The sequence below is a fragment of the Paramisgurnus dabryanus genome, chromosome 10 (genome assembly GCF_030506205.2).
Source record: "Paramisgurnus dabryanus chromosome 10, PD_genome_1.1, whole genome shotgun sequence".
Lineage (NCBI taxonomy): Eukaryota > Metazoa > Chordata > Actinopteri > Cypriniformes > Cobitidae > Paramisgurnus > Paramisgurnus dabryanus.
Window position 1 is genome coordinate 28705127 of NC_133346.1, and position 23852 is coordinate 28728978.

Here is a 23852-nt window from a genome sequence, read left to right on the forward strand (position 1 = left end):
TGATAAAATTGCCACTTTGTAGGTGTGAACAAAAATGTGATGTTTTGTGTGTGTCCTTTAAATGCAAATGAGTTGGTCTCTGCACTAAATGGCAGTGCCATGGTTGGATAGTGCAGATTAAGGGGGGGAATTATATCATTCTGACATCACAAGGGGAGCCAAATTTTAATGAATGTGGTCAGTACCCGATCCGTGCGGCCTGCACGATCCTTTCTGCGCATGCGCAGAAGCTCAATGTGTTTTACGATCCTACCCTACCTGATCTGTTCTACGCATGCGCGACAACCGGAGTTTATATTCACAAAAATAATGAGGGTACGGTCTACAAATCTGAGAGCACAGATTTTTTACTTGTTCGTACGGTTTATTAATCCATGTGCATGATTTGTAAAACTGAGGGAACTCTTTAATAATCGGTGAGTACGGATTGTAAACTGAGGGGACGAATTACTGACAAATGCTTTGTCTTTTAGAGATATGTCTTTAGTTTAGAATTAAAGTGATCGACTGTTTCTGATTCTCAAACATTATTTGGTAAATCATTCCAGAGCTTAGGGGAAAATGATCTACCACCTTTAGACACTTTTGATATTCTAGGGATAATTAAATGACCAGAATTTTGTGACCGCAGTGTACGTGATGGATTGTATTCCGATAGTAGTTTTCTAAGATACAAAGGTGCTAGGCCATTTAAGGCTTTATAGACGTTGGAGATATGACTATCAAAAGATAGACTGCTTTCAAACATCACACCAAGGTTCTAGACTGTGGAAGATGGCACAACAGTGCAGCCGTCTATGGGCAACTTGTAATCTGACATATTTGGGCTGGAGCGATTCGGTTCAATAATAAGTATCTCTGTCTTAGAGTTTAGAAAAAGGCAGTTATTTGCAATCCAGTCACCAATATTTCTAATACAGTCTGTTAAGCGTAGAAAACTGGTGGGTTTCGCTAGGATGTGAAGAGATTTAAAAATGTGTATTATATTTTAAATAAAAGGTATCGTATTTATTTTTAATTTGTTTATTTTTTAAAAAAGTAGAAAATAACCAACAACAAGAATTAACAAAAGTGTATAAACGTAAATGTGTAGTTTGTTTACTGTCAGTATCCTTGATTCCAGTTAAACATTCGTCTCACGTTGTATCATGGGAAATAGTCAGAGAGCAAGAGTACATCAATTGTACACTCAAAGACAGAGTGCATTGTGAGTATTGAACGAATGTAGGAAATAAAGTTGTTCACTCAGGTTTCGGACACCACTACAAAATGTAAATTAAATGTAAAGTAGATGGAAGTGTTTGAATATCTTTTCATCCTTCTCTTTGACAGCACCCATTTTAGGTCTGGGTTTGTCTATAAAAAAGTAACTGTGATCACGTCACTGCTAATTGCTAGAATGTGAATGAATCTTAATATCTTTAATATCTCTAATATCGTGTCTACTAAAGTTTTCCTAAGATCAGTATATTTTTTCAATTGCTTGCAATGGACTTTAAAAAGTGCAACTTACATGTTAAATCAACAACTACAGGAACACTGCAACAAATTATGGTGAACATACAAGAAACAAGTGAATTTTTAACAGCAAATAAACAGAAAACAACCATTAAAGATGCATATAATAATAACAACTGACAGTGTCTGTTTGTGTTACGTTACTCTTACAACTGTGACTAGGTGGTTGTGGTTTTAGACAAACATTATTTTTGGGTGAACATATTGTTATGTAATATTGTTAATACATTTTTTTCTCATTAACAAAGTATAACTTGATCATTTAAACTTACAATATAATTTTAACATCAAACACCTGTTTTTCTAAAAACGAGAAATCATTGATCAATGATTTGATCAATATGCTATTAAATAGTTTTTTTGTTTTTTGTTTTTAATTTCAGTTCAAAACCTCACACAAGAGCACAGCACTGCAGGTCTTTCTCTGTGAAAAAAACTTCAGGTCATGCTGTCCTCACACATAATAAATTTGTTATGCCTCTTCTTTAACAGCTGGTTTATAAATAACGTTTTGCTTTGAGTCTCTTTTAAACCTGTAGAGAAAGAGAAATGTCAGTCTGATCTCGCACACACGTACAGAGGTTAAACATCAACTACAATCTGTGCCCGAGAGAAAACTATAAAAACTGTATGAACATACTTTGTGTATTTTTTTCGTTGTTGATATGTGTACACGGAGAAGGCCAGCAGTGTGACTGCGAACAGAACACCAAAGACAATAGCCAAAATATCACCTGCAAAATAATACCATCCACATTTACAAACAGATCTACATACCATTATAATGACATGGTTACTTATTGAAAACCTTACAATACCTTTTGAGAGTGCATCTGTAGAGGAGAAAATAATACACATTTGGGACACACTTTAAATTGGAAATGTTATACAAATAATCAATAAATAATTTTTTTAATTACAAAGCTGGTTTATGGCCGTTTCATGCGGCTTTCACATAGGATGCGGTGTGCGCTGCGCTCGCCGCTGGGTTCGGCGCAGCCAAGCGATTTGTGCTCTGATGGCCAGACCAAAGTAGGCGGGGTTTTCAATAAATTACTACAGTGTTTATATTTGCGTTAAAAAGTCGACGAGGAATACAGAGACTGATGTTGCTCGTCTCCATTTCACGTTACTTTCAGCATACCTACAACAAGCTGCTTGACTTAAAACACACCTGACATGCCAACTTGAATTGCTACGTGTTTCCATGACAAGGCTTTCCTTCCGATGTCTCTGTAGGAGCATAAACTTGTATTATAAAGCTCTGAGAATCCCGAGTATAAGCTTTCGTCCATTTTGCTTGTTTGGATGCCCCGTTTCTATTGGCCGCGCGGGTAATCGTCACAGAGCGCAGCGCAAAAGTTAAACTATTTTGAACTTTGACCGCGGCGTGAGCGCAAGCTGCGCTCCGCTGCGCTCGCGCTTTGCTCGGCGCAACAAAAAACCGCCCTCGCGCGGCGCAAGCCATTGAAATGAATGGGTTTCATAGCGCAGCGCACACCGCATCCTATGTGAAAGCCGCATCATACGGTACGCGGTAAGCGGCAAAATCGGCGCGCGTCTTCAGCTTTTCTCTTGTATTGGAAGCGTTTTGTGCAGCATTTAGTGCAAATATGTTTATCTTCAACGGCGCCTGTCATGAAGTACCATGTCCGGAGAAGGAATAGGATTTTGGGTGCACGAGCAAGGCGTGTGGACCAACTCCGCTTCACCTCTGTAACCGCCCCCGTTTTGCCGCTTTCCGCACGTCTGCTATTGAAAAAGAACTAAACACTCGCGGTTGCCGCGTACCATGTGAAACGGCCTTTAGCCGTCTATAGGTCAAATGTTGCCCACTTACATTTTACCTACATTGCACAACTACAGTGCAGTTACTATTTGTGTTATGTACTATTCTACATATAATTATCTTACTTATATCACTCTAGTGTGTACAGCAAAGAGAGAGAGAAATTCATTGTGCAGTGAACATCTCTTGTGTCTTGTGCATATGAAAATGCTTTGAACATCTTAACAAATTAATACATTTTTTAACATCTTAAAACCTCATCTTTTTTAAGTTATGTTTTTGGGGCTTTTTTTGCATTTATTTGGACAAGACAGTGGACCTGTTATATACTTAATCTGTTATGACCAGCTTTAATGTAACACCAGGGGCCTCATTTATAAAACGTGCGCATGCACAGATTTGATCGTAAAGTGTGCGTACGCAAAAATTCACAGCAAAGTCTATATTTATAAAAACTCTCTTTGACGTGGAAAAGTGCTTAGCGCCACGTCAGGGTCTGGGCAGACGTACACCCTTTTGCTTGTCCGAATATAAGCCATTCTTGCTGCTTCTTGGGTTTAAACACTGGTAACCGCTCTTTTATATGTCTATGACATTAATTAGGCGTCGTTTAAAGGCGGAGATCTGAAACGGCTCAGCTGCGCGCAAGTTCAAGATAATTTTCGATTTTTACATTTCACATCTGAAAGAAAGGGGTAAGCGTGTTTTCTGTGCCTACGTTCGTTTTATGAATCACACCTACACATTTTTGATAAATGATCGTAATGTAGGATGGTTTCTACGCAGCATTTTATACATGAGGCCCCAGATGGGTTATTTAAACTAGAAATGGCAGATCCTAAATGTGTAGCATAAGAAAACATCTTCACACACAAGTAAGTTTTCTTTCATTATTTCCATGCTTTCTGATGCCCATTTACTTATGTATAAAATGAATTCGTTTTTACCTTGAGTTTCACTAGATTCCTTTGTATTAAGGTCTTGTGTTTCAGACAGCGGGACTCCTCTGGCATCTGCAACACAATAAAAATCTACTTAAGCTGTATGGTAACAATGCACTGTATGTGTTACTTATCAGAATCCGTTGCTGTGCTCCAGACAAAGTCAAGGTCCATTGCATTTTGTAAAAAAAACTGACTGATATATAGTATATTTCTCTTACTCCCTGCAGAGGGTACTGTGTGGAAAGACGTCAGGACTTTTCGGCCGTGCAGAAGTTGTGGTGCTCTGAAGTTTTTGGATAAGAGTTTGCTGTGCTCTGTTTTCAGTGTGTCCTCCAAAGCCGCTAGCTGGTAAAAGAAATGCCAGAAATACATTTTACATTACACACATCTTTATCATTATGCCTTTAAAGTTGTAAGACCTCTGTGTGACCTGTCTTCTTGACACTCTGACAGTATCATTGAACAGAGTCCAGCTGACTGTCTGAAAGCACGGAGGGGTCGTGAGGGATCCCTTGTATCTATAAAACCTCTCCAAACTGTTTGGCAGAAGATGCCGGACGTTAAAACCAGGAATCTCGGTGTATGACTCTAAAACAGAAACATTCGATCGGTTTAGACTTCAGTCCGTTCAAACTGTTTTACATTTTGAGTTTTAGTTATGAAAGTAAATGCTCACCTTCACTGCTGATGTTTGTTAAAGCAGACAAGATCTTCTCATAGTTTTCATTTTCATGAAGACCAATCTGTTGAGAAAGAGCCAATAGAAAATGTACTACTAGCATCAAACTATTTGGTTATCTTGAAAATGTTTTACTGTAGCCAGAAGTTTGTGGTTAACATGACTTACACCTATAAATCCTCCTAACACAGCCAGTCCATCTGCTTTAGTAGCGGCCTCAGAAAGATTTGAGTATTTGGAGTTATAATGAACCACATGGATCTGAAAAAAAGAGAGAACTGCAACGCACACACTTCAAGTCATGATCACACACACACACCATAAGGTGGTTCGTTGTGCATTGCTCAAGGGCACCTTCAGTAACAGTAACGACTCTTAAACTCTCAATGACCCTCTTTCAAACATTAAATCGTTCATCAGAGTATAATTTGGTTCAGCAGCTTATATTTAAAGATGATGCTGCAGGTCACCAGTTGCCCATTCCTGTCTAAGTCTATGATTAAAGTGTAAGATGGTAAGATGGTCTATATTGAACTGAACTGATGTGTTTAGCAGATATTTTAAACTGTATACAGAACTCTTATTCATGTTAAAGTATAGCAATAGTTTTGTCAGATCTGTTATTTGGCAGACTTTTATAAACAGTAAGCAGTGTTTGATTTTTTTCCCCACCGGCCACTCACCTCAGCCGGGAAATGAATGTTATCTATAGTGTGCTCTGATCCCGGGATCTCTACAGTTCCCCAGTGAAAATGAAGCTGGGCTGCGACATAAATATGATCAAATCCTCTCACAATACGCATGCTGTTCGGCAGAGACAGCTGCACTAACAAAACACACAAAACACAAGATTAGTGGGCCAGGGGGTGTAGATTATGTATGTTTTAAAATTACATTTTAAATATACATTATAGTTTATTAAATCTAATAAAATGCATGAATCCTAAGAACTTAATGTGGTTAAAATGATGCAAAAATGTATATGGAGTTGAATAAACAATAATTTAAGTTAACATGTGCATTATTACAAAAAGATAATCCCATTCATATTTTAAAGGAATTATCGTCTCAGGTAAACTAGGTTTGGTCACCTGCATGTGAATTTCTTATGGCCTTAATCAAAATTAACATAGTAATGAAAAAGTGTATTGGAGGCCTGACTTACGTGTATGCCCATTGTTAAGGAGTGAAAGAGGAGATTTGTCTGTCAGATCATAACCCTCCAGTTTAATAAGAGAGAGTCTGGGATCGTACTTCACCTCACCAGTGTTTATGTTAATGGGAGACTGGGATTTTCCACCACAGTCTTCAAATGAAGATAACCACCCATCCTGATCTGATTGAGACAATCAGAATTATAATTAGTTAATTATAAATTACTTTTAATGAAAATGTCACAATGCTGGTAGCATTGTTTTATCAATACAAATGTCATGGTTTGGTTTCCAGTGAACACACATACTGATGATGAAATGCGTCTGTTGAATGGATAAAATATAATTTTTTAGTCAGCTTATGTCACCTTCTGCCTAGTCGCTAATCTGTAAAATCTGAAAACATTGTTCAGGTATTATAAAATATGTTAATAATTGTCTAAACCATATCATATTTATTCAGAAGTGTCTGTCTTCTATGTTTTTACTAACAGGTGTCTGTGGTTACAAACCTAAGAGTTTCAAAAGTATTTGCATTATTTTTAGTTCAGTAATAGAGCATAACAGACTAGGACAGCACTATTTAAATGAGTCATTATGTTTACCATGGTAACCCCAGTGGTGCTGATGAGAGGAACCTGTAAAACACAGAAAAAGTGATTCTGTCAGCAAAGGACAGAACAAAATCTAAAAACATTTATAATGGTTAGCCTTTTTTCTATCATATTTGGTGGTATGACAATAAGAACCAACTAGATATTAAAGTTTGAGGACAAACTTTATGTTGTCTTGACAAAGCGTAGCCTGAACGTTTAAAATGGTTTGACAGAAGATTAGTTTAGTAGGCTATCTGGCTGTAAGTATGTTTGAGCATGAAGCTAGCATGATTTAACATGAAACTAGCATGATTTAACATGATGCTAACATGAAGCTAACATGATTAGCATGAAGCTAGCATGATGCTAGCATGATTAGCATGAAGTTAGCATGATTAGCATGAAGCTAGCATGAAGCTAGCATGATTAGCATTAAGCTAGCATGAAGCTAACATTTATTCCGTTGCTAGGGTACCAAGTTTGGTTGCTAGGCAGAAAATTGGCATCCCATAATGATTACACTTCAAGTCACAAGTAAAACGATCCAACCCCCGTGTCTCTACGACGTTCTGATGCGGAGATATAAGGCTTTGTGTATTCCATTGCTAGGGTACCAAGTTTGGTTGCTAGGCAGAAAATTGGCATCCTATAATGATCACACTCCAAGCCACAAGTAAAACGGTCCAACCCCCGTGTCTCTACATGTTCTGATGCGGAGATATAAGGCTTTGTTTATTCCGTTGCTATGGTACTACGTTTGGTTGCTAGGCAGAAAATTGGCATGCCACAATGATTACACTCCAAGCCAGAAGTAAAACGGTCCAACCCCCGTGTCTCTACGATGTTCTGATGCGGAGATATAAGGCTTTGTTTGTTGTGTTGCTAGGGTGCTCATATTTGTTTGCTAGGGGCATGGCTTAATAACTCTGTAAGGATCCTAAGAGACTGATTGGATGCCTGAGTAAAATGAGCCCACCCCCATGTCTCTATGACAGTGTGATGCAAAGATATGCATCTGGGCATTGTATAATGGCAGTCTATGGGAGATGTTGCTAGGGTACCCAAAATTACTTTGTCAAGCCAACATAATAATTTCTAGTACCACTTTATAATATTACAAACATTTCAAAAGCAGGTGTACATAAAACATTTTTATAAACAAATAGATAAACGTTTTTGACTCTATACTACCATTTTCCTGAAAAGTTTTCTTTAAAGTTGCTCTGCAGCAATACCAGTTTAAAGTTTTGCTATAGAAATAAAACTGAATGCTAATATGAGAAATATGCCACACATAAATGGGGGATTTGAGATCAATCTAGCTGTAGTATGATAGAAACAGCAACAAACAAAACAAACAAATACCTAACCCCGCCCCAAAAAGGGAAAACTCAGCCCAGACAGCAAGGAAAATAGTAAAGATGCCACTAGAGCAGGGGTGGGGAACCCTGGTCCTGGAGGGCCACTGTCCTGCAGAGTTTAGTTCCAACCCTAATTAAAAACACACCTGAAAAATAAAATTAAAGTCTTCTGGATTACTTGGAAATGAAATTCAGGTGTGTTTGATTAGGGCTGGAACTAAACTCTGCAGGACAGTGGCCCTTCAGGACCCAGGGTTCCCCACTCCTGCACCAGAGCATCAGGAACTGACAGAGCATAATCCACACTGAAAAACAAAACCCAAGCAACAGGACAGAGAACACAGAGAGTTAACAGGGAAAGAAATAAGGTGGAAAACCAGGGAAGTCAAATTAACGTACAATATGACATATAAAAGGAAAGGTTTAAAATATAAAATAACAGAATCAACACAATAAGTTCGGGAGGAGCATAATCATGTGATCCAACCCATCAATGGGGAGAGGTGCCTTTAACTACCAGTCCCTCACCTCTGTCCCATGATAGTTTTTTTTGCAAGAATTTGGCCCCGTCCAGGTTTTGTCAAGTCCGGTTGCGGGCACTTTCTGATGACAATCCATTCTCAAGCCTACCACTACTTGCCCAAGGAGCAATTTCCTCTCTACGTGAGACCTTGTTATCTTTTCGGGGACATCGGCCCACGCTTTCAACTTCACGCATGCCAGGACGCTGAATCCTACTCCCCCCCACGGGCGAGACATCTGCCATTTTCCACCTTGGTTGTCCACTCCTGCCTATCGAGCCGAATCTTTGAAGAAGGATTGATAAAAGAGCTAAAACGAACACTATTAAACTAAAACTTTATTTTCACGCAGTTTTAACACTCAGTCATATGACTAAAATGTCTTTCCTTTGTCTACTAACCCTTTCCCATTGCGCCTCTTTTGTCTGCTCGAGCAAGCAAGGGCACCCTGCAGCTTCCACCCTACACCGCAGAGTACCGGGTTTTCCTTTGCGTCTCATCATCGGTGACAGGTGCTTGGTAGAGCTGGGCCACACCGGCCTCAATCAGTTCCCTTGCCCGCATAAACAGTGGTTCCTGCTTCATTTCCACCAAATATTTTTATATCCACAAATGCGCGATCCGTCATTAACTCTTTCTTACGTCTAACCTATTTTTTTATTTTCAGCCATAACAGTTTATTTTTCAATTACTAAACGACAGTGAGCACAACTGGAGCTACATGTGCAAAACTCTAACTACAGTCTGCACTACCAACAGTCACCTGAGCTAAACAGTTCACATCACCTGCAAAACTCACTTCAAACAACACAACTCTTAACACATGGCTCAAAACAGCTCAGGTCAGCCAAACACTATGCACAACCCTCGCTGAGATAACACACCCTAGGGCTTTTCACACCTGAAATTGTTAACCCTGGGTTATTCTAAAACCAGGGTTAACGGAATCCTGGGTTATTTTTTTCATGTTTCACACTGTTCAAACTTAACCAGGGGTTAAGAGATAACCCTGGGTATTCATAATTTGACGTTTCACACTGTGCATTCCTAAACCCTGGGTCAGGAGTCTCCAACCCAGTTTCAATACACCTGTCTGTAATTATCAAGCCTTGATTAGCTACTTCAGCTGTGTTTAATTAGGGTCATAACATTCTAACCCTGCTTCGTTTCACACTGCATGCGTTTGGCACCACAATGCGGGGTTAACACCACAAATGCGGTGCTAACCCTGCTCCAGAGCAGGGTTTCATAACCCTGGGTAAAAAGCGGTGCTAACACCGCTTTCAAATTACAGGTGTGAAACGCTCCTTAACCCAGGGTTAAAAGCAGGGTTTAGAATGAAGATAACCCAGGGTTAAGCGCAGTGTGAAAACCCCTAATGTCACTCAGAACACACTGAGAGGAAAAAACTAGCAACAAACACCAATACAGAAAATACAAACATTTCATCTTTACAGTTTACACAATTTCAGTGACTTCATACAAAGTAATATTTTCTTCAAAGAAAAGAGTGACGTTCTTTCACATGATTTTTTTCAGTTTTTCTTGATTGCTTTGACGCAGCTGTCAACTCAAACTCTTATTATAAACATTAAAAATATGCAACAAAAGCAAAATTTGCCTTCAAACAACACAACTTGCACACAAGTATATTAGCTCTTTCAGTCAATCATTACACAGTGGACAACAAAATACAAAATACTCAGTGCGAATCAGTGCACCATTGCATGTCCATGAAGCCTATTGCTAGTGCCATTTGTTGTCTTTTTATAGGCTGTGTCAAATTTGCCTTTTTGCAAAAAATAGATCCAGATGCTTAGCAATGCTTAAAAAAAATCTTCTTGAATGCCTTATCCAACCTTGACATTCCTCTGCACTTATTTCTTGAGCAGCAGCAGTCATTCCAAGGGCTTTGCTGATAGGGATGGTGATCATAAACCTTCCACCACCAAGCACTGAAGAACTCCTCCATGGTATTCAAAAATGAAGAATATGCTGTGAGGAACAGCATCATCATACGAGGGTGTACCCCAAACCACCTACAGTTTTTTACGATTGCTTAAGCACAATTTTGAAAACAGGGCCTGGTTTGTCAAAACACTACACACAATTAACACAACCCTACACCAAAGTAGCACAACATTTCAGATCATTTGCAAAATGGAACACTTTTGTCAAAACTATACACGACTTTATAAAAACAATATTTTGTTACCATAAGAAACACACACATCTCATAAGACTTCAATCTTTTTGAACCAGTTACACACTGCTGCTGCTAACCTAAAACACTGTTAGCAAGTCTAATTCTTATTGATTATAGTACTGCAAATGAAGTACAAAGAAAAAGTGCAACTATACAATAGTTTACCAAACAATACACAAGACCAGTATTGCAGACTGAGAAAAATATCATAGATTTCTCTCCATATACCCAAATCAGTCAACATGGAAAACATATCCCAGTTGTCATGCTACGCAGTACATAAAATACTGTATCCCGTACAGGTTACAATTACAGTAAATAACAACAACAACCATAAAAAATAATCAGAAAAAATTACAATATTGTAACAATGTCCATCCCTGCTGGAAAAACCAGCATACCAGCAAGACCAGAATATGTTGTGTTTTGGTGCTGGTGACACCAGCTAAACCAGCACCAAAACACAACATATTCTGGTCTTGCTGGTATGCTGGTTTTTCCAGCAGGGATGACTGGTACTCCCCGCTCGACTGCAGGCGAAGCTAAAATTCCGAGCTCGGAGCCCTCCACTCGGACAGCACGCCAAATATCCTTTTTCTCATTCCCTATCAATTACATGTTAATCCGAACTCGTGAATCAAGAATCAATATACCTAATGTTTTATATAATTGTGTATTTATAAAAGCATTTGTTGGAATCCAACAGAAGTATGTGTGAGATCAGAATATTTTAGTCTGTTTGATTTACAGTTTTTACCAATTGCTTACACACGTTTTCAAAACTAAGTCTCCTTTTTTCAAAACTCTACACAAAATTCTCAAAACTGCACACGCAAAATAGCACATATCTCCTTCAAAATGCAACACTGCATTCAAAATGCCACAAACACGTGTCAAAATGAAGCATTTGCATCAAATGGCAAACACTTCTTTCAAAATAATACATTTTTGGATATACCATGTAAACACTGCTGTTCTAAATCTAAAGCTCTTTGGTCTTTCATGGGCTTATATCTACATTTCAATACAATGTTCTACAGTGAAAGTAATCTGCCGAGAGGGGTAAAAAGTACACCGGAGACGCCAATGCAATGTAGAAACAGAAAATATTTATTAGTCCAAATATTACTGTTGTATACATTAGCATACAACAAAACTATAAACATGTAAACCAAAAGTATATTCTTTACAGTAGAATACAGTAAATTGTGTGTGGGGTCCTGTTCCAGGAATTGGCAGGGGGGGTGCAGATTGACAAAACAGTGACCTTTGACCTATTTATAGGCATATCTATACTACTGTAAAGTAAAGCAGTGATTGGTTAGTGATCAGTAAAGCATTTAGTGTTTGCACATGTGAGGAGTGTGTCTGTGTGACCTGGTGAATGAGTGTAGCATTTTGATTGGTTGTGTTTGGAAAAGGAAAGCAAGTGACTTCCCCATAGATGTTTGTGTTTTAGGTAGAGAATTGTGTGTAGTGTTTTGAAAAAAGTGTTTTATGAAATTGAAAACTGAGTCAAAGGCTGAGAAATAGCTTATGGTTTTGAAGATTTGGCATGTAGTTTTGCACTTTGAGTGAGAGGTTTTGAAAATCGTGTGACATGAAAAGATTTTGTATGTAACCAATCGTAAAAAACTGTAAGTCTCTGCTCACCTCACACACAATCCCTTCATTGACTGACTATACTGAATGTGAGTATTATGTGTCACCAACAGCAAACTTCAGGACAAGAGTCATTTGCATTCTGCAGGTGCATGTCTTACAGTAGCTGCTCTAGAAAGTAAATGACTCCATTGTGTGTCAGGATCATAGTTTTTTAGATCGCTGACAGGAGGGATAACAGTCCAAGATCTGGCTGGGTCAAATATCTTGAGTCACTCTACAGTACCAGAAAGGGACAAACTATGGGTGACCAAAATAATTATACTAAATAAATTTTTATTTGTCAGTATGTTTAAAGCCTGGATTTGATTAAGTGAGTACCTGGGCTTTTAAGCAAAAGCTATTTTTGACTGCTTATAGACAATATTACATAAAAGATTGTAAAAAATACTGTTTGTGACATATTGTTGTAGATAAATTGAGTAGACAAACACACTCTAATGAATAAAGGTGCTACACAATACCATAGAAGAAGCATTTTTTGCTAAATTGTTCCACAAAATCCTTTAAAGCAACACTATGTAGTTTCCATGTAAAAATGACTTACAGCTCCCCCATGTGGTTGAAAAGCGCAACAGTGCCTGGTATCAGACACTCTTCTGCAGGCAGGGGGAGGGGCGGGCCTGTGTTTCCTACCTTCCACCGTCACTTTCAGAGTGTGCTTGTAGCAGCTAAGTGGCTGCTCAGGTTGCAGCAACAGTACAGTTTGTCCAGTTAAAAGTTGTTCTATCAATGAAATAATTTTAGAGACATTATTTAAAGGTAAAAAAACTACATAGTGTTGCTTTAACATCCAAAAAGCATTTGTACTGAAAAAAGTTTTTCAGATTATAAAAAGCTAATAAAAAAGAATGAAAGAAATTGTAGGGGATTTACAGTTAAGACCTGTAGATCAGTGATGATAAATGAAGACCAGAAGTCAGAGATGAAATTAATAGAAATTTTAATGAAGAGAATTTTTGGCAGTTCACTCAGCAGAAGTCAGCTTCATTAAATGAAAAAATCATAGTATGACTATATAATGAATATAAAGTTTATAAAATATGTTGTAGTTTGAATGTCTTCAATTGAGAGTTCATGTTGTTCATGTTGAGTTCACTCTAACAAAAGTTGGTGCTAAATAGCACTAAAAGCTCATAATCGTCAAGGCTGAGTGCGTCTGCTTAAAGATGTCATTTCATCCATGCAGTTCTGGATATGGCAAGTACATGGGTCCTAAGGATGGTCATGATCGTTGTCTCTTGTGCTTAGGCACCATGTCCCATGCGCATCTGAGAAGACGGGTTACGTTCCTCCAGAGTGTCAACCCCCCTTCTGTTGCCGCGCACCATCAAGATGGCGGTTGCAAAGTCCTGGAAGGACTAACCTCAACGTCACCATGCTGACTAGGCCGGCTGGTTCCCCCTCTGGCTCTCAGCACTCAGATCCATGACCAGTAGAGGTAAGGTATGCTGGTGACGGCAGGGCTGTGTTCTATCTGTTAGTCGTGCGATGTCCACCCTGGTGGTCCAGAAACGCCATCTCTGGCTGTGTCTGGTGGACATGAAGAACATTAGACTCCTGAATGCTTCGATCTCCCAGACCGGCCTCTTTGGTGATGTGGTCAAGAACTTCGCCCAACAGTTCTTGACTGCCCATCGACGTCGGTTGGAAAGGAAACTGTCCCCCTCCGCAATTAAAGTAGACATTGCTGCTATATCCACTCACCATGCCCTGATATACGGCAGGTCAGTAGGACAACACCACCTGGTCATTAGGTTTCTGAGAGGAGTGCGGAAACTAAATCCCCGCGCCCTCCCTCTATTCATCCTTGGGACCTGTCCATGGTGCTGAAAGCCCTTCAGGACACTCCCTTTAAGCATTTACAGTCAGTGAGTATCAAGTCTCTCTCTATAAAAAAAAATCAATATTGAAGACAATATTATATTGCAATATTGCATTGACCTCAATTTTTTGTTTGTGGTTGTACGTCGACAAAACTCAAAGCTTCAGGACCTCAGACCAGCTCTTTGTCTGTTGCAGTGGACAGCAGAAAGGGAAAGCTGTCACTATATATATGATAACAGTAGCCTATTAATAAAAAAAGGGGCAAACAAGCAAGGACTGTTGGTTGGTGGGACATGGAGCTGGTGAACAGGTTAAGGGAGGCTGCAGGCCCGTCCATGGTAGGCACTAGTGACTCATGGCACCGGGACTGTGTAGATTTGCCGGTTGGGTGACACCTAACATGTTTACTAGATTCTATAGTTTTCATGTCGAGGCAGTTTCCTCTCGTGTTCTCTCCTCAAACCAGTGAAACACTGAGAAATCATCTCGTGTGTTGGCTATAAAGCTAAATTTTGTGCCATAAATTCTTTACCAAAAGTTGGTACTCCTCCACCGCCCTTGACAGTCGATGTTGCGGAGCATCGGCTGTCAGCCTTTCATCGGCTTTCAGCCTTTCATCAGCTGTATTGATTGTAACCTGTGTTAAGGCCTTACGCGGGGTTCCCATTTGTGTATTTTCCATGGGGATAATACTACTAGCCCACGTTTTCCCTTAGTAGAGTCCGCTCTGTGTCTCTGTCAAGTATGTGTTACTACTCAAAGACTTATATATGTGAGAACCCCTGTGGTTTTTTCAAATTATATTATGCCACCCATTAAAACCTTAGTAGGAGGTGGTTTCCGCAGCGTTCCTAATTCCGTCCAGATGGGTTCACTTCCCAGTTTGCCTAGTTCACTATCGTGGGTTAAGGAACAAGTAGTGACCGGCCTTCTGCAGTAAGCCCAAGTTCCGCCTCTTCAGATCTAGAGACGGAAGGTTTACGCAGGCACTGAAAGGGGCAGCTCCCATAGTGCTTTGGTAGGGATTCCCAATACGTTGGTCATGACATGACGTCTCCATTCCCTTCCTTCGGGGAAAATCTCGGTTACATATGTAACCTTCGTTCCCTGAAGGAAGGGAATGGAGACGTCATGTCCTGTTGCAACAGCACTGCTGTACCATTGTTGATGTTGGCCGGGCACTAGATTGCTTGCCTTTCTCAGCGAAAATAGCTGATTTGGTATTGCACCTGCCACTTGTATTATACTTGTGTGGCGGTGCAGCAACAGCCAAGTTCATTGGCGTTTTACAAGTTTCTCGAAGTTAATTGGTCCGCAAAGTACGTTTCCAATACATCAGTCATGACCTGATGTCTTCGTTCCCTTCCTTCAAACCAAGACATTTTTAATTCTCTCTAGTAACTGGTTGGTTGTTAGCAAATCACAATCCCACCCTCCATTCAAATCACCAAAATAACGAACATAAAAAACTGTTTTAAATCGGAATTAGTTAAAGCACATTGCACGGTACTGTTGACGTAGTAATATATTGTTACACAAATTTGTAAAGGAACACAAACTTCATAAGCAACATAATGTTTCATCAAAGTAGAATATCTGAATCCATTTAATTACAATCATATCGCTTACCTACCATACCAAAATAAACAGTGCAACGACCCTTTCAGACCATTTGCCTCCTGCAACTGTTTGAATTTCGTGGTAAAGCAGTAATGTTACCAATGTTAATTTGGGTTTTTGCTCCTTGCTGTTGTTTTTTTTTTAATCTGTCGTTCTGTGGCTCCTGTGCAGGTTGTCAATTCAGCAGTAAAGTTTGCCTTTCTACCTCTGTTTACAGACAGGAGGTGAGCGCACGTCTTTACCCTGATGATGTATGGTGTCTGCATATGCAAAACACGTTCACAGATGAGGGGCAAAAATTGCATGCATCCAATTATTGCGTTTGGTCCAAGATCAATGATATGTTGAACATTTTTTGGTCCTATGGTTTTCGTAGATGACATATATTTATAAAAATACATTTAAAAAACTTAACATCAGAGGTGGGTAGTAACGAATTACATTTACTTCGTTACATGTACTTGAGTACATTTTTTGTGTAACTAGTACTTTTAGAGTAAATTTAAGGATAGGTACTTTTTACTCTTACTCAAGTACATTTCTAGTGAAAAAACTGTACTTTTACTTCGCTACATTCGGCGGCGATACTGCGCTACTTTCAAATGGTAATAATTTAAAATAATAAGACAGGCTGCGTAACCCTTTAGCGCGCACGACCGCACGGTCACCCTTTAACGCGCGCAACCGCGCGTAGATGATAGGAGAAGCAGATGAGGGCGCGTGTGCGTTGTGCGAGATATTGGAGGCAGATCATGCATGGCGGCTTCAAGTTCGGTCTATGTTTTCACTCCAAGAGGTCAAAAAGAATAGTTGCATGCGATGCATGCTTTGTTCAATGAACGAGCTGACATCTCAGCTTACAGGAATTCAAGATCCAACCTGAAGTAAGTGTCACAGTATTGTCTATCTGAACAATGGTCATTTCACACACTGTCCGAGTTTTTTTGCCATATGCACTCTTGTGCAAGCGATGACAAACCCTAGTGTAAGTTAAACCATACAAACAGCACGTTCATCTGGACATTTCCGTATAATTTCCCCACAACTAAACAAACTGAACAGCAAAATGTAAGGACGTCTTGCATTTATACACAAATCCGGACACCTCACTAATGTGTAGAAAATACATTCAAATAAAAACGGGATTGTATTTTATTTAAATCCTTCCTAAAGAATGAATGAATAAAAATAAAAGAATAAAGTTTGATTTTAAAGAAACATGTATTATATATTATACTAAATGTAGAGTTGATTTGCACAAACAGATAAGTTCCATATGAAATTCTAAAATGATCATTTTTATTAAGCTCGTGTTTGTCACGACTGGGTTGGAGAGACAGGACGCAAACGCAAGGTTCCAAAATAAATAACATTTAATGATCAAACTAGAGGGATAACACAGTGCACACAGGAACATCCAATACAGGGAACAGACGGGGTAGCAATGACAATAATCCGGCAATGAGTGTGACACAAACACTGGTATAAATACACAAAGACTAATGACACACAGGTGGAATGAATGATGTGATAATTAACAAGTGTCCAGGTGATGACAATATAGAACAGACACAAAACATGACACGGATCACCGTGACATAACCCCTCCCTCTACGAGTGGCTACCAGACACTCACATAAACACAAAACAAAAACAAAGTCTGGTAGCGAGAGTCCAAGGGAGGGGTGGAGGGCTTGGGGACCCTGGCGAAGCCGGCAGCCGCCGGGACGAGACCAACAGGAACGGTTGGCCGGACTGCGCCAGGGGAACCGGAGCGATCTCTCCGAGAACCGAGGCAGACGAATTACCCCCCTCCTGGGAATCGTCGACGATCAGATGCCCCCGGAAATCATCTCCCATCCCCTCGCGGAAACGGAGACCCTCGCTCGGTAGCCACCCCGGGGAAATGATCGGGCGTGGTCCGTTCCGGATCCCCTGCGAGCAGGATGGTGGTCCTCCGAGGGACCGTCGACGACGAATCAACCGTTGGGGGACCGCCTGGGCCGATCCTCCTCCCGCATGCTCGCAGGAGCGAGCGATCGCTCGCGGTGGTCCCCAAGAGACATCGGGGCTGATGGGGAATGAACCCCGATGTCACTACTCCCCCTCGACGAAACTCCTGGGGGAGCCACCCTCCGTGAACCTGCTGCATCCAGTTTGGCTGGATCATTCTGTCACGACTGGGTTGGAGAGACAGGACGCAAACGCAAGGTTCCAAAATAAATAACATTTAATGATCAAACACGAGGGATAACACAGTGCACACAGGAACATCCAATACAGGGAACAGACGGGGTAGCAATGACAATAATCCGGCAATGAGTGTGACACAAACACTGGTATAAATACACAAAGACTAATGACACACAGGTGGAATGAATGATGTGATAATTAACAAGTGTCCAGGTGATGACAATATAGAACAGACACAAAACATGACACGGATCACCGTGACCGTGTTCAGTAATTGCACTTTAATGGCAATGAAAATAACCTATTCATATAAAAACATGATAACAAACAGACACACACGTTCTTTTTTGTTTACTGTTTGCATGTTTAAAGGCAGATGCTGACAAGTTTGTGTTGTGAACATGAAATTAAATACAGAGTGTTTTTTTTTTTTTCATAATACAGAGTTAACCGACAGAAAATATCTGTGTGTGTTTGAGATTTTTTCTCAAATGACATGTTATGTGATAATTAGGGGTGGCACGGTTCACAAAGCCCTCGGTTCGGTTCGTATCACGGTTCTATGGTCACGGTTCTCGGTTCAGTACGGTTCTTGTTGTTATTTTTTCTTTACATTTTTAACACTCCAGAAATGTATTATCTTATGAATGTATTAATTATCCATAATTTAGGATACAGTATTAAAAAAAAGTTATATCATGTAATCATGCACAAACTGAATTTGACTTTAAGCACATTATTGGGACCATCTCTGAGGAAAGCCAGATGAGATTTTGATAGAGCAAGAGGGAAGACATTGATGATTTCAACATGCTTTTCATTTATTTGGCAAAAAAGAGAATGTGTATTGCCATCTACATGAACTTTATGTGCATTTTTAGCACACAAAGATAACTTGCATTTATTAAAATGCCAACTTCAGTGTATCTCTTAGGTTTATCACTGAGATGCTGCTTAAATACTGCAGAGAGTATATGTGGACGAGAGAGAAACACAACGTTTACAATTGTAATATTTAAATCCGTCTCTTTTGTCCACTTTTGACCACTTCTGTCCTGATTACTTTGAGGGGCAATTTCTGAATTAAGATCGCGCAACTTTCACACGCTAGCAAAATGAAACTACGCGGAAATCAGCCGCTTTAATTTTATCAATGAAAGGCTAAAAATAGCGCTAAAGACGTAAAAACAGTGTTCAGTACCTCAGATTAAATAAATGGTAGCTGTAGCTGTTCGAGCACATTCAACCCATAGATTGCAGTTCTATCTATTGTTTTATTTCCGTTGTCATCATAAGTAACATGAAATAAAAATGTTTCCACACACCAAACGTATACGACGCTGGCGCATCCTCCAACTGCGGGCAGACTTTCTTTTCTCTCCCACTTGCCATTTCTACACGTAACATAACCTGCAGTACTTAATACTCCAAAACAGTCTTCTTTCGCGCGAAAGGGAAACACGCTATCTGAGGTCACATACAGGGCATGGGACTACATTGCGCATGCCTTGAACCGTTGAACGGTGCGGCACACACTCGCTCCGAACCGAGACAAGCGAACCGAACGGTTCGGATTTTTTTCATGGACCGTGCCACCCCTAGTGATAATGTACCCATTGCAGGACTGAGATAGGCTGCTTTACTAGTATATAAGCAGAACAGTGAGACTTTTAAGGAGAGGTTTTTGAAAACCCTCCAAGTAGTCTGAAATTCAGTGCTTTTGTGCTACTTCTCTATCAGATCGGAAGTAACGAGTAACTAACTACTTGAGTAGTTTTTTCATCTAATACTTTTTTACTCTTACTCAAGTAAATAATTAGATTGATACTTTTACTTGAGTACATTTTTGTATAAGTACTTGTACTTTTACTTGAGTACAGATTTTGGGTACTCTACCCACCTCTGCTTAACCTAATGATTGCTATCAGGATGTGAGGAGACTTTTAACCAATATAACTAAAAATGTTTCTCGATCAAATCACATACCCTGCATTTAAATGGCAAATATGAATGCATGATTCTGCAAACTCTTATTCTCCATTCTTCACACTCTCAATTTCTACCGATACTTAAAATGAACAATCACTTTACTAAGTATGAATAAACAGTAGTTGGAGTATATTGAAGCAAAAGTAATAATTGTTGGACCAGAATAATTTTTGTACTTTTATATAATTTATGCGAGTCATTTCTTTGTACCATTTACCATTTAGGATATAAAGTAATTAGTAATAAGTAATAATAATTAAATACTTTTTGTAGAGAATAATTTGTACAGTAATCTAATTACATGATTGAAGATGTATTTAGTAACTAGTAACTTTTTTGAGGAACTTAACCCTTAAACACTTGTGCTTAATCATAGGTGCTATAGCACTAAAAATGGTTCCCCTATTATTATGAGCTTTTAGTGCTATTTATTTAGCGCCAATTTTTCGTAGTGTACCATTTAGTGTACTATTTAAATACTTAAATATTGTAATGCAATACTTATGTAATTTACATGTCTATACTTCTGCTAAATAACTTCTGTTTACTTAAAGACTTGTTGTTTACTAAAGTTTTCACAATAGACTTTTATGTATTATGTTATAAAGATTTTTACAGGATTAAGTGCCTTCAAGTTGTTATTCTCATTCTTGGCTCATTTCAGACTAAGAACTGATCCAGAGAAATACTGTAAGACATTATTATTTATGTGATTTACAGACATTCTTTCTCAGAATCATATTTATGTATACATACACATTCAGAGATAATCCAATCAAACTCACAGACACCACACACACAATTTTACTGTTTTTAATACTGTTGATGGATATGTGTGGTAGGCACAAATAAATCCCCCCACTCAGTTTCTGTCTTTTATGGTCCTAACTGTCAGGATGAAAAACTTTAGTTTTATGTTAAATACTAAACCATGAGGACATGTAAACCTTATCATACGAAAATGAGCAACATAAAGAACATCCAGTTATATTTGAAGATTGGGTTACAGTGAACTGTAGAGTAACATTTCTTTCAATGTTTTCAAGTTTTAACTACCCATATTATTTCTGATTGTATGCTAATAAATTTATTTAGTTATAATAATATAATTGCATTCACATATTGATATTTATACTATGTTGTATTATAAAAAATATCTTGTTTAATATTTTCCCTTTCAAAAAAGATGAAGTTGAAGTTCATTTTATTAAATATACCTATGTTATTTTAAATATACTTGATGTAGTATCAATGTTCAATACTTGGGACTAAACAAGCCCACATGCTAGTAATCAAAGTGTACTCATGTATAGCTCAGTGGTAAAGCATTGCATTAGCAGCACAAAGGCCATGGGTTTGAACCTATAACACACATACTGATAAAAATATATACCTTGTAATGCACTGGTAAGTGGCTTTGGATATATCTGCCAAATTAGTAAATTTACTTTTAAGAATACTTTCAGTGTAACACTAGTATACTTTTAGTACACAACTACTTTTTAGCTGTTTTTACTGCAAATATACTACACGACAGTTTAATAGTTCACTACTTTTTTAGTTTATAAAAGTACTAAAAAAGTTGTGATGTTTCCTTAGAGTAAGCTAGTTTGTAAGGCTGCTTCAAGTATCGTTTCGTTTAGGGTTCATTTAACTTAAAATCATAATTGTGGTTTGCACCTAAATTGAACTAAATTCCTATTATTACTGTGTTACAATGTAAGGATTAGCTTAAAGGGATACTTCACCGATTTAGCATTCAGCTTTGTATCTGTAGAAACCCGGCAGTATTACTGAATGACCATGTTTCCCTCCCTCATTTCCCCCTGAGAGGAGAGATATCTGCATTTTGGTTCTGCAAAAAAGTCCTCCGATGATGTAATATGACGATTTTTGCATCATCGGAGGACTTTTTTGCAGAACCAAAATGCAGATATCTCTCCTCTCAGGGGGAAATGATGGAGGGAAACATGGTCATTCAGTAATACTGCCGGGTTTCTACAGATACAAAGCTGAATGCTAAATCGGTGAAGTATCCCTTTAAGTTTCACACATTTGCTTTATTCTTAGCTATTTCACCTTAAAGCTGCATTATTCAAGTGAAAGTTCAGTGACTTTCAAGTATGGTAACCAGAAAAATGTAACCACTGTATTTGACCCAGTGAATACAAGTTTAAGACGGTATGTAAAACTATGTGAAAAAAATCAAGAATATGGGCTATTCAATCAAAAGAAAACACAACTACAACCCAAGTATACTAAGAATACTTAATAGAAAGAAAGTATATTTTCTTATTTTCTAAATATAAAAGAAGTAATAGCACACTAGAATGAATGTCTTTTATGTAAGAATGTGTAAACTATATCAAACATTAACTACAACAACATACAAAAGTTAATATTCACCTGTGATCATCAGTGTGTTAACAAAGCAGAAAGAATATTCAAATACAAACGACAGATGTCAGATGTGATATGGGTATGCTCATGTTAAATAAATATTTTAACTCTTTTAGAGCCACATGCTTGGACCACAGATTGAACAGAAGTAAACTCTCACATAGTCAATGGTCATACAAGAATAACTTGAAATGTCACTTTCCATTCAAAATTCATATTTTTTGCATATTATGTGTACATAAAAGTGTTTTAATATTGTCTTTAATATAACCTGCAGTCATTATTTTATTCCATTATAGGGTTTCAGTAGGGTATATTTTTGTGCTTTTTATGACATATCTTACTTAACAGAGTAACCTTTTAAAAAGTAATTTTCACCAGGAGCTTAAACAATCACACTTGGCCCTCGAGAGGGCATAAGCATCAATATGTAAGGAATAATTGACGACAGGCCATTGAATAAAAAAAAATAATGCACACCTGCTGTGTAATGGCATTACCACCTTGGGTGTGCATAATTATTTTTATACAATTCAAAGGACCGGAGTCAATTATTCCGCTTATACCATGGTTACCACAAACATTCCTCTGGTGCCTATATTTAAGACATTAAATAAGTTAGGTGTGCGGTTATAAAAAATAATACATCTAACCACCAGAATACAACATTCAACAGACAATAACAAATGTTGATTGAGGCAGAAGTGATTTTACACACCTTTGCTGTGTTGTTCATCCCTTTGACTGCTTTCGTGTGTCTCAGAAGAAGAGGAGGAAGAGCCAGAGGTCAGCACCTGACTCTGAAGAAGATAAAGGATGAAGAAAACTTCCAGCAGCATATTAAACTGTTTCTCGGCTTCCTCTGTCCTCCCCGCACAAAATCTCAGCCCTGTTTCGGTGCCACCTGAAGTTTCACAGAATAAACCAATCACGATCCAGAAACTGCTGAAGGTGTGCAGGACATTCTTCCTTCCATCCTTTATTTCCTTCTTTCCCTAAAGAGTTAGAAAGTAACCTAATCTAATCTCTCTCTCTCTCTCTCTCTCTCTCTCTCTCTTGCTCTCTCTCTCTCTCTTGCTCTCTCTCTCTCTTTCGAACTAGATGCTTTTGCCCTCCTACTTTGAGCAAAGTCCAGTGTGAATAAGCTTCGTAACTAATGCTACTGGATCAAAATGCATTTCTGTCTAATCACACGTTACATATTTCTTCTGTTAATTTATATATTTTAAGCTTTTTACTTGTAATATAGTATTTGGTGTACAATACAATACAAAAAGTCCAGCTTTGAATGGCATGCTACAGAAAATCTGATATATGTTTACCACAGAATTTTTTTATGTTCATTTGTAAATACAAACAGTACAGCGGTTTCCTGGACAGAGATTAGCTTAAA

The 23852-nt window shown here is 38.6% G+C and overlaps 1 protein-coding gene across 1 annotated transcript; it reads right to left on the minus strand.

The window, feature by feature from the left end:
• Positions 1-1406: 1406 nt before the first annotated feature.
• Positions 1407-23532, minus strand: ca9 (carbonic anhydrase IX). The gene is made up of 12 exons (XM_065240540.2): positions 23178-23532; positions 6690-6722; positions 6096-6266; positions 5614-5756; positions 5099-5191; positions 4928-4994; positions 4682-4839; positions 4470-4596; positions 4255-4320; positions 2337-2351; positions 2159-2252; positions 1407-2051 (listed from the first exon to the last, which is right to left on the minus strand). The coding sequence occupies exons 1-12, from the start codon at positions 23296-23298 to the stop codon at positions 1991-1993; spliced, it is 1149 nt and encodes a 382-aa protein (XP_065096612.1). The 5' UTR covers positions 23299-23532; the 3' UTR covers positions 1407-1990.
• Positions 23533-23852: the final 320 nt, after the last annotated feature.